This window comes from Balaenoptera physalus (assembly GCF_965194825.1).
Source record: "Balaenoptera physalus genome assembly, chromosome: 2".
Lineage (NCBI taxonomy): Eukaryota > Metazoa > Chordata > Mammalia > Artiodactyla > Balaenopteridae > Balaenoptera > Balaenoptera physalus.
In genome coordinates this window covers 123820811-123838302 of record NC_138883.1, presented here as the reverse complement: position 1 = coordinate 123838302, position 17492 = coordinate 123820811, and the positions used below count along the sequence as shown (strand labels likewise).

Below are 17492 nucleotides of genomic sequence, written 5' to 3'. Positions count from 1 at the left end.
CTAATCAATGAATTTGGTAAAGTAGCAGGATACAAAATAATGCACAGAAATCTCTTGCATCCCTATACACTAATGATGAAAAACGTGAAAGAGGAATTAAGGAAACACTCCCTTTTACCACTGCAACAAAAAGAATAAAATACCTAGGAATAAATCTACATAAGGAGACAAAAGACCTGTATGCAGGGAATTAAAAGACACTGATGAAAGAAATTAAAGATGATACAAACAGATGGAGAGATATATCATGTTGTTGGATTGGAAGAATCAACATTGTGAAAATGACTATACTACCCAAAGCAATCTACAGATTCAACACAATCCCTGTCAAACTACCAATGGCATTTTTCACAGGACTAGAACAAAAAATTTCACAATTTGTATGGAAACACAAACGTCCTGAATAGCCAAAGCAATCGTTTTTCTTTCTTTAATTTTACTTATTTTATTTTTTGCTGTGTTGGGTCTTTGTTGCTTCAAGCAGGCTTTTCTCTGGTTGCGACGAGAGGGGACTACTCTTTGTTGCAGCCCACGAGCTTCCCATTGCAGTGGCTTCTGTTGTTGTAGAGCACATGTTCTAGGTTCGTGGGCTTCAGTAGTTGTGGCACACAGGCTTAGTTGCTCTGCATCATGTGGGATCTTCCCAGACCAGGGCTCGAACCTGTGTCCCCTGCATTGGCAGGTGGATTCTTCACCACTGTGCCACCAGGGAAGCCCAGCCAAAGCAATCATGAGAAAGAAAAATGGAGCTGGAGGAATCAGGCTCCTAGATTTCAGACTATACTACAAAGCTAAAGTAATCAAGACAGTATGGTACTGGCACAAAAACAGAAATATAGATCAATAGAACAGGGTATAAAGCCCAGAGATAAACCCACGCATATATGGTCACCTTATCTTTGATAAAGGAGGCAATAATATCCAATGGAGAAATGACAGCCTCTTCAATAAGTGGTGCTAGGAAAACTGGACAGCTACATGTAAAGAATGAAATTAGAATACCCCCTAACACCATACACAAAAATAAACTTAAAATGGATTAAACACCTAAATGTAAGGCCAGACTCTATAAAACTCTTAGAGGAAAACATATGCAGAACACTCTATGACATAAATCACAGCAAATCCTTTTTGACCCACTTCATAGAGAAATGGAAATAAAAACAAAAATAAACAAATGGGACATAATGAAAGTGAAAAGCTTTTGCACAGCAAAGGAAACCACAAATAATATGAAAGTACAACCCTTAGAATGGGAGAAAATATTTGCAAATGAAGCAACTGACAAAGGATTAATCTCCAAAAGGTACAAGCAGCTCATGCAGCTCAATATAAAAGAAACAAACAACCCCATCCAAAAATGGGCAAAAGACTTAAATATACATTTCTCCAAAGAAGATATACAGATTGCCAACAAACACATGAAAGGATGCTCAACATCAGTAATCATTAGAGAAATGCAAAACAAGACCACAATGAGGTATCACCTCACAGCAGTCAGATTGGCCATCATCAATAAATCTGCAAACAAAAAATGATGGAGAGCGTGTGGAGAAAAGTGACCCTCCTACACTGTTGGTGAGAGTGTAAATTGATACAGCCACCATGGAGAACAGTATGGAGTTTCCTTAAAAAACTAAAAATAGAACTACCATATGACCCAGCAATCCTACTACTGGACATATAACCTGAGAAAACCATAATTCAAAAAGAGTCATGTACCACAATGTTAATTGCAGCACTATTTACAATAGCCAGGGCATGGAAGCAACCTAAGTGTCCATCGACAGATGAATGGATAAAGAAGATATGGCACAAATATACAATGGAATTTTACTCAGCCATAAAAGGAAACAAAATTGAGTTATTTGTAGTGAGGTGGATGGACCTAGAATCTGTCATACAGAGTGAAGTAAGTCAGAAAGAGGAAAGCAAATACCATATGCTAACACATATATGGAATTAAAAAAGAATGGTTTTGAAGAACCTAGGCACAGGACAGTAATAAAGACACAGACATAGAGAATGGACTTAAGGACACAGGGAGGGGGAAGGGTAAGCTGGGATGAAGTGAGAGAGTGGCATTGACGTATATACACTACCAAATGTAAAATAGATAGCTAGTGGGAAGCAGCCTCATAGCACAAGATCTGCTCGGTGCTTTGTGACCACTTAGAAGGGTGGGATAAGGAGTGTGGGAGGGAGACGCAAGAGTGAGGTTATTTGGCGATATAAGTGCACATATAACTGATTCACTTTGTTATACAGCAGGAAATAACACAACAATGTAAGGAAATTATACTCCAGTAAAGATTTTTAGAAAAATAAATAACAGGTGTTGGTGAGGATGTGGAGAGAAAGAATCCCCTGTAGTGTTTTTGGGAATGTAAATTGGTGTAGCCACTATGGAAAACAGTTCAGAGATTCCTCAAAAAAATAAAAATAAAATTACCATGAGAATATATAAAATAAAAGCACCCAATAAAATTCATTTAAAAAATTGATAAACCTTTATCCAGGCTTACCAAGAAGAGAAAGGACCCAAATTTTTGAAAAGCAATTGAAAAAGGAGAAATAAGAAATGATACCACAGGATACTAAAAATGATGAGAACATTATGAACAGTTATATGCCAACAACCTAGAAGTAATAGACACATTTCTAAAAACATACAACATGTGAAGACTGAATCAAGAAGTAACAGGCAATTTGGACAGATCAATCACTAGTAGTGAAATAGAATCTGTAGTTAAAAAAAAAAAAATCTCCCAGCAAACAAAAGTCCAGAATGGTGACAGCTTCACAGGGGAATTCTACTAAAGATAGAAAGAATTAATATCTATCCTTCTCAAACTATTTCAAAAAATTGAAGAGGACAGAACATTCACATATTCTACAAGGCCACCATTACCCTGATACCAAAACCAAAGACACTACAAAAAAAATTACAGGCCATTTTAGTTAATAAATACTGATGCAAAGTCCTCAACAAAATTTAGCAAATCAAATCCAACAATATATAAAAAGGATTGTACACCAAGATTAAGTAGGTTTTTTTCCAGGGACACAAGGATGTTGCAACAGTCAATAATCCAATGGTGTACACCACATTAACAAAAGGAAGGATAAAAATTACGTGGTCATCTAAATAGATGCAGAAAAAGCATTTGACAAGATTCAAATCTGTTCATGAAAAAAACTCATCAAAGTGAGTATAGAAGTAACTTATCTTAAAACAATGAAGGCCATTTATAAAAAACCCATATCTAACATCATACTCAACAGTGAAATGCTGAAATCCTTCCCACAAAATTCAGGAACAAAACAAGTATGCACACTCTTGCCATTTCTATTTAACATAATATTGGAAGTCCTAGCCATAGCAATCAGACAAGAAAAAGAAGTAAAATTCATCCAAATTGAAAAGGAAGAAGTAAAACTGTCACTATTTGCAGATGACATGACAGTTTATTTAGAAATGCTAAAGTCTCTTCCCATAAACCATTAGAACTAAAAAATGAATTCAGCAAAGTTGTGAGATACAAGATTAATATACAGAAATCAGTTGCTTTTTATACACTTTTCATGAATGATCAGAAAGAGAATGAAAATTAACAATCACATTTAAAATCACATCAAAAATAATAAAATACCTAGGAATAAACTTAACCAAAGAGGTTTTTATACTAAAAACTAAACATTAATGAAAGAAATTAAAGATGATTAAAGAAATGGAAAGATATCCCTTGCTTTCAAATTGGAAGAATTAATTTTGAAAAAGTCATGCTACTCAAAGCTATCCAGAGATTTATCACAATCCCTATGAAAATACACATGACACTTTTTACAGAAGTAGAACAAATAATCCTAAAATTAATGTAGAACTAGAAAAGAACTCAAATTGCTAAACCAATCTTGAGGAAAAAAGAACAAAGTTGGAGGTATCATGCTACTAGACTTTAGACTACACTGCAAAGCTAGAGTAATCAAAATAACATTGTGCTGGCACAAAAATAGACACATAGATCAATAGACTACAATAGAGAGCCCAGAAATATATGCAGGCTCCTATGGTCAATTAATCTATGAAAAAGGAGACAAAAATATAAATGGAGGAAAGACAGACTCTTCAACAATAGGTGCTTAGAAAACTGGACAACCACATGAAAAACAATGAGGTTAAAATGGTCCCTCACAACATATACAAAATAAATGAAAAATGTTTTAAAGATCTAAATGTAAGACCTGAAACCACAAAACTCCTAGAAGAAAAACATAGGTGGAAAACTCTTTGACATATATTGTAGTAATATTTTCTTGGATCTGTCTCTTAAGGCAAAAAAAGCAAGAATAAACAGACATAATTAAATTTAAAAGCATTTCCACAACAAAGGAAAACATGAACAAACAGAAAAGGCAACCTACAGAATAGGAGAAAAAAATTTCAAATGATATAAACAAGCAAGGGTTAATATCAAAAATATACAAAAAGCTCATACAACTCAATATCAAAAAACACCCCAATTACAAAATGGGCAGAAGGTCTGAAATGACATTTTTCCAGAGAAGATATACATCTGGCTAACAGGCACATGAAAAATATGCTCAACATCAGTAATTATTACAGAAACCTAAATTATAATAATGAGATATCACCACACACCGACCAGAATGGCTCTCATCCAAAGGACCACAAATAACAAATGTTGGCAAGGATGTGGAGTAAAGGGAACACTTGTACACTGTTTGTGGGAATGTAACTTTGTGCAGGCACTGTAGAAAACAGTATATAGGATTCTCAAAAAACTAAAAATAGAACTACCATACAATACAGCAATTCCACTGCTGGGTATATATCCAGAAAATATGTAAACACTAATTCAAAATGATACATGCACCCCAATGTTCATAGCAGCACTATTCACAGTAGTCAGGATGTGGAAGCAACCCAAGTATCCATCAACAGATGAATGAATAAGAAATATATGGGATATAGTAATATGGAATATTACTCAGCTGTAAGAAAAGAATAAAATTCTGCCATTTGCAACAATGTGGATAAACCTAGAGAATATTTTGCTTGGTGAAATATGTCAGACTGTAAAAGACAAATACTGTATATAATCACTTATATGTGCAATCTAAAAAATAGTATGAACAAATCTATATGCAAAAACAGAAAAAGACTCATATATACTGAAAATAAACTAGTGGTTTTCAAACGAAAGATGGATGGGGGAGTGGTAATTTTGGGTTATAGGATTAAAAGACACAAACTACTTTGTATAAAAGAGGTAAAGAACAGGATATATTGTAAAGCTCAGGGAATTATAGCCATTATCTTGTAACAACTTCTGAAGGAGTATAATGAGAAATTTCTGATCACTATACTGTACACCTCAAACTACCATAATATTATATAACAACTATAGTCAGTTACAAAACATATGATCATCTCAATAGATGCACAATAATGTTTTGACAATATTCAGCATCGATTTATGATAAAGACTCTCAAGAAAACCGGTACAGAGGGAACAGAACTCAACATAATAAAGGCTATATATGATAAACCCAAATCCAACAATACAGTAAAAGGATCTCACACCATGATCAAGTGGGATTAATCCCAGGGATGCAATGATTTTTCAAGCAATATGATAAACCACATTAACAAATTAAAGAATATAATTCATATGGTCATCTCCATAGATGCAGAAAAAGTTTTTTTTTAATTCAACATCCATTTATGATTAAACTCTCCAGAACATGGGTGTAGAGAGAACATAACACAACGTCAATAAAAACCATATGTAATAAGCCCACAGCTAATATATTACTCAATCGTGAAAAGCTGAAAGCATTTCCCATAATAACAGGAACAAACCAAGGATGCCCACTCTCACTACCTTTATTCAACATAGTATTGGAAGTCTCAGCCATAGCAATCATACAAGAAAAGGAAATAAAACTAATCCAAATTAGAAAAGAAGAAGTAAAACTGTCACTGTTTGCAGATGACATGATTCTATGTGTAGAAAATCCTAAAGGTACCACCAGGAAGCTATTAGAATGTATAAGTGAATTCAGTAATGCTTGCAGTATACAAAATTAATATACAAAATTCTGCTGCATTATTATATACTAACAACGAACTGTCAGAAAGAAAAATTTAGATAACAATCCCACTTACAGTGGCTTCAAAAAGAAAAAAATGCCCAGGAATAAATATAACTAAAACTGTAAAAGATCTGTACTCTGAAAACTGTAAGACACTGATGAAAGAAATTGAAGATGACACTAACTAATGGAAAGATGTAGTGTTCATTGATTGAAACAATTAATATTGTTAAAATGACCATATAACTGAAAACAATCTACAGATTCAATGCAATCCATATCAAAATACCAAGGACAATTTTCACAGAGCTACAACAAATAATTCTAAAATTTGTAGGGAAACACAAAAGACCCCGAATAGCCAAAACAATTTTGAGAAAGAAGAACAAGTTGGAGGCATCATATTCAATAATTTCAAAGTATAGAACAAAGCTATGATAACTAAAGGAGTACAAAGTGGCACATAAGCAAACATATAGATCAATGGATCAGAATATAGAGCCCTGAAATGAAGCTACATTAGAGGATTAATTAATTTATGACCAGGATGCAAGAATACACAACAGGGAAAAGAGAGCCTCTGAAATAAATTGTGTTGGGAAAACTGAACAGCTATATGCAAAATAATCATAATGTACTACTTTCTCACACCATATACAAAAATGAACTCAAAATGGATTAAAGATTTAAAGGTAAGTCCTCAAACTACAAAACTTCTAAAACAATACTTAGGTAGTACACACTTTGACATTGGTCCTAGCAATATTTTTGATAAGTCTCCTCAGGCAAGGTAAACAAAACAAGAAATAAACAAATGGGAGTACATCAAACTAAAAAGCTTTTGCACAGTGAAGGAAAACTCAAAAAATAAAAAAATCTTCCTACTGAATGGGAGAGGATATTGGCTAATGGTATATAAGGAGTTAATATTCAAAATGCACAAAGATCTCATGAAGCTAAATAAAAAATAACATAATTTAAAAATGGGCAAAAGACCTGAATAGACATTTTCTAAGGAAGGTATATACATGGCCAACAGTCAGATGAAAAGATGCTCAACATCACTAATTATCAGGGAAATGCAAAATTAAAACCAAAATGAGATATCACATAACACCTGTCAGAATGGCTATTATCAAAAAGACAACAAATAACAAGTATGGGAAGGATATAGAGAGAAGGAAAACTTCTTGTCCTTTGGAGAGGTAAATTGGTTTAGCCACTGTGGAAAACAACATGGAGGTTCCTCAAAAAATTAAAATTAGAATTCCCATACAATCCAGCAATTTCAGTTTTTGGTTGTGGTACATATATACAATGGAATATTACTCAGCCATAAAAAGGAACGAAATTGAGTCATTTGTTGAGACGTGGATGGATCTAGAGACTGTCATACAGAGTGAAGTAAGTCAGAAAGAGAAAAACAAATATCGTATATTAACACATGTATGTGGAACCTAGAAAAATGGTGCAGATGAACCGGGTTGCAGGGCAGAGGTTGAGACACAGATGTAGAGAACAAACGTATGGACACCAAGGGGGGAAAACTGTGGTGGGGTGGGGATGGTGGTGTGCTGAATTGGGAGATTGGGATTCACATGTATAAAGTGATGTGTATAAAATTGATGACTGATTTTAAAAAAAAGAATTAAAAAGCATTACATACAAACATTAAAAAAAAAACACTCGGCTCGGAGGCCGTGCGGAGGAGCAGCGGCATGGCGGCGGCGGCCGAGGAGCCGAGTCAGGGGTACTGGGATGAGAAGGAGGAGGAGGCAGAGCAGTTGGTTCTGGTGGAATTATCAGGAATTATTGATTCAGACTTTCTCTAAAAATGTGAAAATAAATGCAAGATTTTGGGAATTGATACTGAGAAGCCCATTCTGCAAGTGGACAGCTATGTCTTTGCTGGAGAGTATGAAGACACTCTTGGGACCTGTGTTATATTTGAAGAAAATGTTGAACATGTGGATGCAGAAGGCAATAATAAAACAGTGCTAAAATATAAATGCCACACAATGAAGAAGCTCAGCATGACAAGAACTCTTCTGACAGAAAAGAAGGAAGGAGAAGAAAACATAGGTGGTGTGGAATGGCTGCAAATCAAGGAAAATGATTTCTCCTGTAGACCCAACATAATTTGTAGTTTTCTGCATGAAAATGAAGCAGATGAAGTTGTAGCTCCAGACCCAGATAAATCTTTGGAGTTGGAAGAGCAAGAGATTCAAATGAAAGATAATTCAAACCTGAGTTATGAACAGGAGAAACCACCGAACTTGGATATAGAGGATTCTGGTCCTCTTATTGATATCCTTCTGAGACAGAAGGCTCTGTTTTTATGGAAACTCAAGAAACTGCCTTAGAAATAACTCCTAGATGAAATGTTTCTCATAAAAACTAGTCATGATCTTTTTAGAGTTTTTATATAAAATAACTGGCTTTGTAGTTTTCAGTTCACAATTTTATTATTTTTGTTGGCTATATACACATTTCCAATTATAATATAGTTTAATATACTAGAATCATTAAGGACCAGATACGAGTTTTTAAAAATATGGTTTCAATGACTATAGGGACCCTTCTGTGATGAGTCCTTTAAAGTGGGGGTTTTACTAAGGTAAGTGTGAGTTTCTATTGCAGCCATCACAAATTTCCACAGACTTAGTGGCTAAAGTGTATTAAGCTACATAAGTGTATTGTCTTATAGTTTTGTAGGTCAGCCATCTGATATGGGTCTCACCTGGGCTAAAATCAAGGTATTTGCAGAGCTTCATTCTCTTCTGGACGTGGCGTGGGGGACTCCATTTCCTTGTTCATTCAGTTGTTGGGAGAATTCAGTTCTTTGCAGCTGAAGGATCACGGTCCCATTTCCTTGCTGTTGGCTGAGAGCCATGCCCAGCTTCTAGAGGCTGCCTGCATTCCTTCACTCATGGTCCCCTTCTCTTCAAAGCCAGCAATGGTCAAGTCCCTCTCAGTCTTTGAATCTCTCCTGCTTCTTCCATAATCTTATTGATGATGGACCCTTCTGCCTTCTTTTAAAGGTCCATTTGATTACACTGGGCACATCTGGGTAACTTCCCTATTTTAAGGTCTATAACCTTAATTCCATCTGCAAAGTCCCTTTTGTCATGTAATTTAAACAGGCATAAAACTGAGAATTGTGGCATGAAAATATTTAGGGGGCCATTTTCCAGCCTACCAAAGTCAGTACTACTCCTGAGAACAGAAAAAGAATTCAGAAGTGCTTAAGGGTGAAGGTACAGTTCTGATATTCCAGCTGTAATTTCACTTCTTTCCCACTGAAGAAAGATGATTGGAATTCAGCTGTAACATTCTACAATATTATGGTGATAACCTAGATCTACCCTAACTTGTATTTTTTAAGTAAATTAGTCACAAACTTTGATACAGGTTGAACTATATGAAATTACCAATATTTGTTTCTACAAAACTCTGCAATTTTATATGGTTGAACCTGGTACTAATAAGTTAAAACACTCCTCACGTTAATTATATCTCACAACTGTTGGAGGTATAACTTTGTTGTGACAGATTAGAGAACTAATGTTCTAGGATGAGGACTTTTTTCCTTCAGTAGGTTTTGTAAATTTTTACTGTTTATTTGGAAAACAACTTACCCTTATTAAAAGCATTTCCAAATCATAAAAAAATAAAAAATAAAAAAATAAAACACTAATTGGAAATTATGCACATCTATGTTAATTAAAACATAATTTACAATAGCCAAGATATGGAAGCAACATAAGTGGCCATCAGTAGATGAACTGGTAAATAGGATGTGAGATATTATTGATATATGTATAAGTACAGGTACAAAGTTCCAGTTACAAAATAAATAAATCATGGTTATGAAATGTACAGTGTGAGGAATGTAGTTAATATAATTTAATACCTTTGTATGGTGACAGACAAACAGACAAACTAAACTTATTGTGGTGATCATTTTGAATGTATGGAAATATTGAATCACCATGGTGTGCACCAGGAATTAACATAGTGTTGTAGGTTAATTACACTTCATAAACAAACAAACATACAAACTCATAGAAAAAGAGATAAAGGTAATCCAAAGGTACAAAAGTTCAGGTATAAGATGAAGTACTATATGTATGATGGTCATAACGTAAAACAAAATTAATAAAATTAGCACAGCTGTAAGTTACATAATAAAATTGTTGAGAGTAAATGGTAAGAGTGATCATCACAGGAAAATATTTTTTCTTTTTTAAAATTTTGTAATATGATATGATGGATGTTCATTAAACATATTGTGGTAATTATTTCATGATGTATTTAAGTCAAATTATTATGACTTATAACAAACAAATATGGTGCTGTATGTCAATTATATCTCAAGAAAAATGGTAGAAAAAAGTAGCAAACCATGCTTATGAGTAATATTATGTAATTAATCTATGCCAGTTTTCCTATTGTAGAAGTAAATTTGAAATAAGAAAATAAATGCTAGAAGGAATCAACAGTAAAACTGATGACACAGTAATGGATCAGTTAACTGGAAGACAGAGTAGGGGAAATCACTCAGCCTGAAAAGAAAAAAAGAAAAAAATTTTAAATGAAAATAGTTTAAAGGAACTTTGGGACAAGATCAAGCATGCTAACATTTGCATTATAGGGGTACCAGAAGGAGAAGAGAGGGAAAGGGACAGCAAATTATTTGAATAAATAATAGCTAAACTTTCCTAACCTGAGAATGAAGACTGACAATCCAGGTGCAGGAAAAACAGAGTCCCAATTAAAATGAACCCAAAGAGGCCCACACTAACACACATTTTAGTTAAAATGGCCAAAATTGCAGAAAAGAGAGAATCTTAAAACCATCAATAGAAATGCAACCAGTTTTGTACTAGGCAACTCCCCTAACACTGTCAACTGATTTTCAGGGAAAACTTTGCATGCCAGAAGGGAGTGGTATGAGATATTCAAAGTGATGAAAGAAAAACACATACTTCCTTGAACACTTTACCAGGCAAGGCTGTTATTCAGATGTGAAGGAAAAGAAAATAGTTTAACAGACAAGCAAAAGCTAGAAGAGTTTAGCACCACTAAACTGGCTTAATTATAAATTTTTAAAAAGTTTTATTTATTATTGTTTTTTTAAATCAAAGTACAGTTGACTTACAATGTTGTGTTACTTTCAAGTGTACAGCAAAGTGATTCAGTTTTATATATATATATGTATATATATATATGTATATATATATATAGGTATGTATGCATATATGTTCTTTTTCAGATACTTTTTCCTTATAAATTATTATAAAATATTGAGTATAGTTCCCTGTGCTATACAGTAAATCCTTGTTGGTTATCTAATTTATATATGGTAGTGTGTATATGTTAATCCTAAACTACTAATTAATCCCCCCCTTTCCACTTTGGTAACCATAAGTTTGTTTTCTATATTTGTGAGTCTATTTCTGTTGTCTATATAAGTTCATTTATATAATTTTTTTTAGATTCCACATAGAAGTGATATCATATGAAATTTGTCTTTGGCTAATTTCACCAAGAATTATAATCTCTAGATCCATCCATGTTGCTGCAAATGGCATTATTTCATTCTTTTTTATGGCTGAGTAATATTTTATTGTGTAAATATATACTGCATCTTCTTTATCCATTCATCTGTCGATGGATATTTAGGTTGCTTCCATGTCTTGGTTATTGTGAATAGTGCTGCAATTAACATAGGGGTGCATGTATCTTTTTGAATTAATGGTTTTCTATGGATATATGCCCAGGAGTGGGATGGCAGGATCATATGGTGGCTCTATTTTTAGTTCTTTTAAAACCACCATACTATTCTCCATAATGGCTGCACTAATTTACATTTCCACCAGCAGTGTAGGAGCGTTCCCTCTTTCACTACACCTTTTCCAGCATTTATTATTTGTAGACTTTTTGATGATGGTCATTCTGACTGGTGTAAGGTGGTACCTCACTGTAGTATGATTTTCATTTCTCTAATAATTAGCCATGTTGAGCATCTTTTCATGTGTTTTATGACCATCTGTATGTCTTCTTTGGAGAAATGTCAATTTAGACCTTCTGCACATGCTTTGATTGGGTTGTTTTGTTTTTTATTTTGATCAATATATTTTGGAAATTAAGCCCTGACTGCCACATCATTTGCAAATATTTTCTCCCAGTCTGTAGGTTTTTTCATTTTGTTTATGGTTGCCTTATGTTGAGGAAGGTTCCCTCTATGCCAACTTTCTAGAGAGTTCTTTTTAATCATAATTGGGTGTGTTGAATTTTGTCAAAAGCTTTTTCTGCATCTGTTGAGATGATCATATGGGTTTTTATTCTTTAGTTTCTTAATGTGGTGTATCTCACTGATTGATTTTCAGATATTGAAAAAAATTCTTGCAACCTTGGGAAAAATCCCACTTGATCATGGTGTATCATCCTTTTAATGTATTGTTTGATTCGGTTTGCTAGTATTTTTTTGAGAATTTTTGCATCCATATCCATCAAAGATATTGGTCTGTAATTTTCTTTTTTTGTGGTATCTTAGTCTGGTTTTGGTATCAGGGTGATAGTGATCTCAGAGAATGTGTTTGGAAGTGTTTCTTCCTCTGTATTTTTTTTGGAATATTTGAAAAAGGATAGGTGTAAACTCTTCTCTAAATATATGATAGAATTTGCCTGTGAAGCCATCTGCTCCTGGACTTTTGTTTGCTGGGAGTTTTTAAATCACAGATTCAATTTCAGTACTTGAAATTGGCCAGTTCATATTTTCTATTTCATGCTGTTTCAGTCTTTGTAGATTATACTTTTAAAGGAATTTGTCCATTTCATCGAGATTGTCCATTTTATTGGCATATAATTGGTCATAGTAGTCTCTTATGGTCTTTTGTATTTCTGTGGTGACAGTTGTAACTTTTCCTTTTTTGTTTCAGATTTTATTGAGATGGGCCCTCTCCTTCTTTTCTTGATGAGTCTGGCTAAAGGTTTATCAATTGTTTTTATCCTTTCAGAGAACTAGCTTTTAGTTTCATTGATCTTTCTGATTGTTTTCTTAGTCTGTATTTCTTTTATTTCTGCTCTGATCATTATGATTTCTTTCCTTCTGCTAACTTTGATTTTATTTGTTCTTCTTTCTCTAGGTGATTTAGGTGTAAGGTTAGGTTGCTTCTTTGAGATTTTGCTTGTTTCCTGAAGTAAGCTTGTATTGCAATAAGCTTCCCTCTTAGAACTGCTATAGTTGTATCCCATAGGTTTTGGATCATCGTGTTTGGTTTTCATTTCTCTCAAGGTATTTTTTGATTTCCTCTTTGATTTCTTCAGTGATCCATTGGTTGTTTAGTAGCATATTGATTAGCCCCCATGTGTTTGTGTTTTTGCAGTTTTTTTTCTTGTAGTTGATTTCTAATCCTATAGCGTTGTGGTTGGAAAAGATGCTTGATATGATTCTAATTTTCTTAAATTTACCAAGGCTTCCTTCATGACCCAGCATGTGATCTCTCCTGGAGAATGTTCCATGTGCTCATGAAAAGAATATGTATTCTGCTACTTTCAGTTGGAATTCTGTATAAATATGAACTAAGTCCATCTGTTTTAACGTGTCTTTTAAGGCCTTAAGGTGTTTCCTTATTGATTTTCTGTCTGAATGATCTGTCTATTGCTGTAAGTAGGCTGACACAGTCCCCCACTATTATTGTGTTACTGTCTATTTCTCCTTTGATGGCTGTTAGCATTTACCTTATATATTGAGGTGTTCCTATGTTGGGTGCATGCATATTAAAAATTGTTATATCTTCTTCTTGGGTGATCCCTTGATCATTATGTAGTGTCCTTCTTTGTGCCTTGTAACAGCCTTTATTTTAAAGTCTATTTTGTCTGATACGAGTATTCCTACTCCAACTTTCTTTTCATTGCCATTTGCATGAAATACCATTTTGCATCCCCTCACTTTCAGTCTGTGTGTGTCCCTAGGACTGAAGTGGGCCTCTTGTAGACAGCATATATACAAATCTTGTATAGTATCTATTCAGCCAGTCTATGTCTTTTGGTTGGAGCATTTAATCCATTTGCATTTAAGGTAATTATCAATATGTATGCTCTTATAGCCATTTTGTTAATAGCTTTGGATTTGTTTTTGTGGGTCTTTTTCTTGCCTTCCCCTTTTGTTCACTTCTCTTGTGATTTGCTGACTATCTTTAGTGTTGTGTTTGGATCCTTTTTTTTTATTATTGTAGATTTTGGTTTGCAGTTCCCATAAGGTTTTGATATAACATTCCCTCCTTCCCTCCCTCTTTCTCTGTCTCTGTCTCTCTCTCTATATCTATATATATATAGAGAGAGAGATAGTTTTTTAAAGAGCTAGTCTTAATTTCCAATGCATTTCCAATATCCTGCATCTGTACTCTCCTCTTCTCATAATTGCTGGTTTTAAAATCATATTTGTGTGTGGATGATTTCCTACATTTACTTTATGTTTGCCTTTACCAGCGAGAATTCCCATTCATAATTTCTTGCTTCTAGTTGTGGCCTTTTTCGTTTTTTTTTTCCACCTAGAGAATTTCCTAAAGGATTTGTTGTAAAGCTGGTTTGGTGGTGTTGAATTCTCTTAGCTTTTGTTTGTCTCTAAAGCTTCTGATTTCTCCATTGAATCTGAATGAGAACCTTGTTGGGTAGAATATTCTTGGTTGGGTTTTTTTTCCTTTCACTACTTTAATTTATCGTGCCACTCCCTTCTCGCCTGCACAGTTTCTGCTGAAAAATCAGCTGATAACCCTATGGGGATTCCCTTGTATGTTATTTGTTGCTTTTAGTATATTTGCTTTATACATTTTTTTGTTAGTTTGATTAATATGTATCTTGGCATGTTCCTACTTGGGTTAATCTTGTTTGTGACTCTCTGCATTTTCTGGACGTGGGTGACTATTTCCTTTCCCACGTTAGGGAATTTTTCAGCTATTATCTCTTCCAATATTTTCTCAGGTCTTTTCTCTCTCTCTTGTCCTTCTGGGACCCCTGTGATGTGAATGTTGATGCATTTAATGTTGTCACAGAGGTCTCTTAGACTGTCCTCATTTCTTTTTATTCTTTCTTTTTTTAAAATTCTATTTTGTGGCAGTGATTTCTATTACTCTGTCTTCTAGCTCACTTATTTGTTTTCTGTCTCATTTATTCTGCTACCAATTCCTTCTAGTATATTTTTCATTTCAGTTATTGTACTCTTCATCTCTGTTTGGTTGCTGTTTATCTTTTCTAACTCTTTGTTAAAACATATTGTAGCTTCTTGTTCTGTGCATCCATTCTTTTCCCAAGTTTGTGGATCATCTTTACGATTATTACTCTGACTCTTTCTCAGTAGAGTGCCCATCTCCACTTCACTTAGTTGTTCTGTAGTTTTACCTTGTTTCTCATCTGGAACATATTCATTTGCCATCTCATTTTGTCTAAACTTCTATTTGTATTTTTATGTATATGGAAAATTAGTTATGCTTATCAAGTTGGAGAAGTGGTCCTCTGTAGTGGATGTTCTATTTGTCCCAGGAGTACTCTCCTGTCTCAACACCAAAGGGCCAGGGACCAGCTGGTCACAGGGTAGGTCCTGACCTGTATTTGCAGACTCACTCTTGCAGGTTTCAGGATTGTAGTTTTCTTGCTTCTTGTGTTTTCCCCCTGGTAGGTCAGGCTGGTCTAGAGGTTTGTGCAGCCTTCTTGGTGGGAGGTACCAGTGCCCTACTTACTGGTGGGTGGAGCTGGGTCGTGGCCTTCTGGTGGGGAGGGTCATGTCAATGGGTGTGTCTAGAGGCAGCTGTGGGTTCAGGAAGCCTTTAGGCAGCCTGTCCACTGACGAGTTTGTCTTTGTTCCCACCCTGTTGGTTGTGTGGCCTGAAGCATCCCAGTACTGGAGTCTACAGTAGACTGTTGGGTGAGGCCAAGTCTTTGTGCCAAAAAGTCAGTGTCCAACACTGTTGTTGGAAATGTAAGTTGGTGCAGCCACTATGGAAAACAGTATGGAGGTTCCTCAAAAAAATAAAACTAGAGTTGCCAATGATCCAGCAGTCCCACACCTGGACATATATCCAGAAAAAACTATAATTCAAAAATATATATGCACCCCAATGTTCATAGCAGCACCATTCACAATACCCAAGACATGGAAGCAAACTTCCATCGACAGATGAATAGATAAAGAAGATTTGGTACATATATGCAATGGAATATCACTCAACCATAAAAAGAATGAAGTAATACCATTTGCAGCAACATGGATGGACCTAGAGATTATCATACTAAGTGAAAGTCAGAAAGAGAAAGACAAATACCATATGATATCACTTATATGTGGAATCTAAAATATGACACAAATGAACCTATCTATGAAAAAGAAAGAGACTCAAAGACAGAGAACAGACTTGTGGTCACCAAGACGGAGGGGAAATGGGGGAAGGATGGAGTGAGAGTTTGGGATTAACAGATGCAAACTATATATATATATATATATATATATATATATATATATATATATATACACACATATATATACAGTTGATAAACAACAAGGTCCTACTCTATAGCACAGGGAACTATACTCAGTATATTGTGATAAACCACAATGGAAAAGAATATAAAAAAGAATGTGTGTATATATGTATATGTATATATATATATATATATATATATATATATATATATATATATATCTGAATCACTTTGCTGTACAGCAGAAATTAACACATTGTAAATCAACTATACTTCAATTAAAATTTTTTTTAATTAAATAAAATTAAATTTCAAGAAACAGCGAAGGAAAAAAAAAAGACAATACTTTAAACAAAAAACATAGCATGGATAAGTGGATTTAAAAAAAAAACACCCATATATATGCTGCTTATATATATATATGAGATTCACTTCAGATCTAAAGACAAACACATACATAGTGAGGGGATGAAAAAAGATATTCCATGCAAGTGGAAACAAAGAGGAAGTTGGGGTAACAATACTTATATTTGGAATATACTTTAAAAGAAATATTTTAACTGGAGATGAAGAGGACATTACATAATGATAAAGGAATCACTCCAACAGGAAGATATTTGTAAATTATAAGCAGCCACATAGGAGCAGCTAAATACATACAGCTAATATTAACGTAAAGGGTGATATTGACAGTGACACAATAACAGAAGGTGATTTTAACATTCTACTTACATCAATGGACAGATCACATAGCCAAAAATCAATAAGCAAAAACTGGCCCTCAATGAAACATTACACCAGATGGACTTGATATATATGTGTATGTATATATATGTAATATTCTATCCAATAACAGCAAAATAAACATTCTTTGATGTACACATGACACA

The 17492-nt window shown here is 34.3% G+C and overlaps 1 protein-coding gene across 1 annotated transcript; it reads left to right on the top strand.

The window, feature by feature from the left end:
- The first annotated feature begins 1350 nt into the window (after positions 1-1350).
- On the top strand, positions 1351-16928 carry LOC309655512 (general transcription factor 3C polypeptide 6-like). The gene is given in 3 exon segments (XM_082450792.1): positions 1351-7949; positions 7953-8427; positions 8430-16928. Coding segments are annotated over 3 exon segments (657 nt in total). The 5' UTR covers positions 1351-7838; the 3' UTR covers positions 8501-16928.
- The last annotated feature ends 564 nt before the right edge of the window (positions 16929-17492 follow it).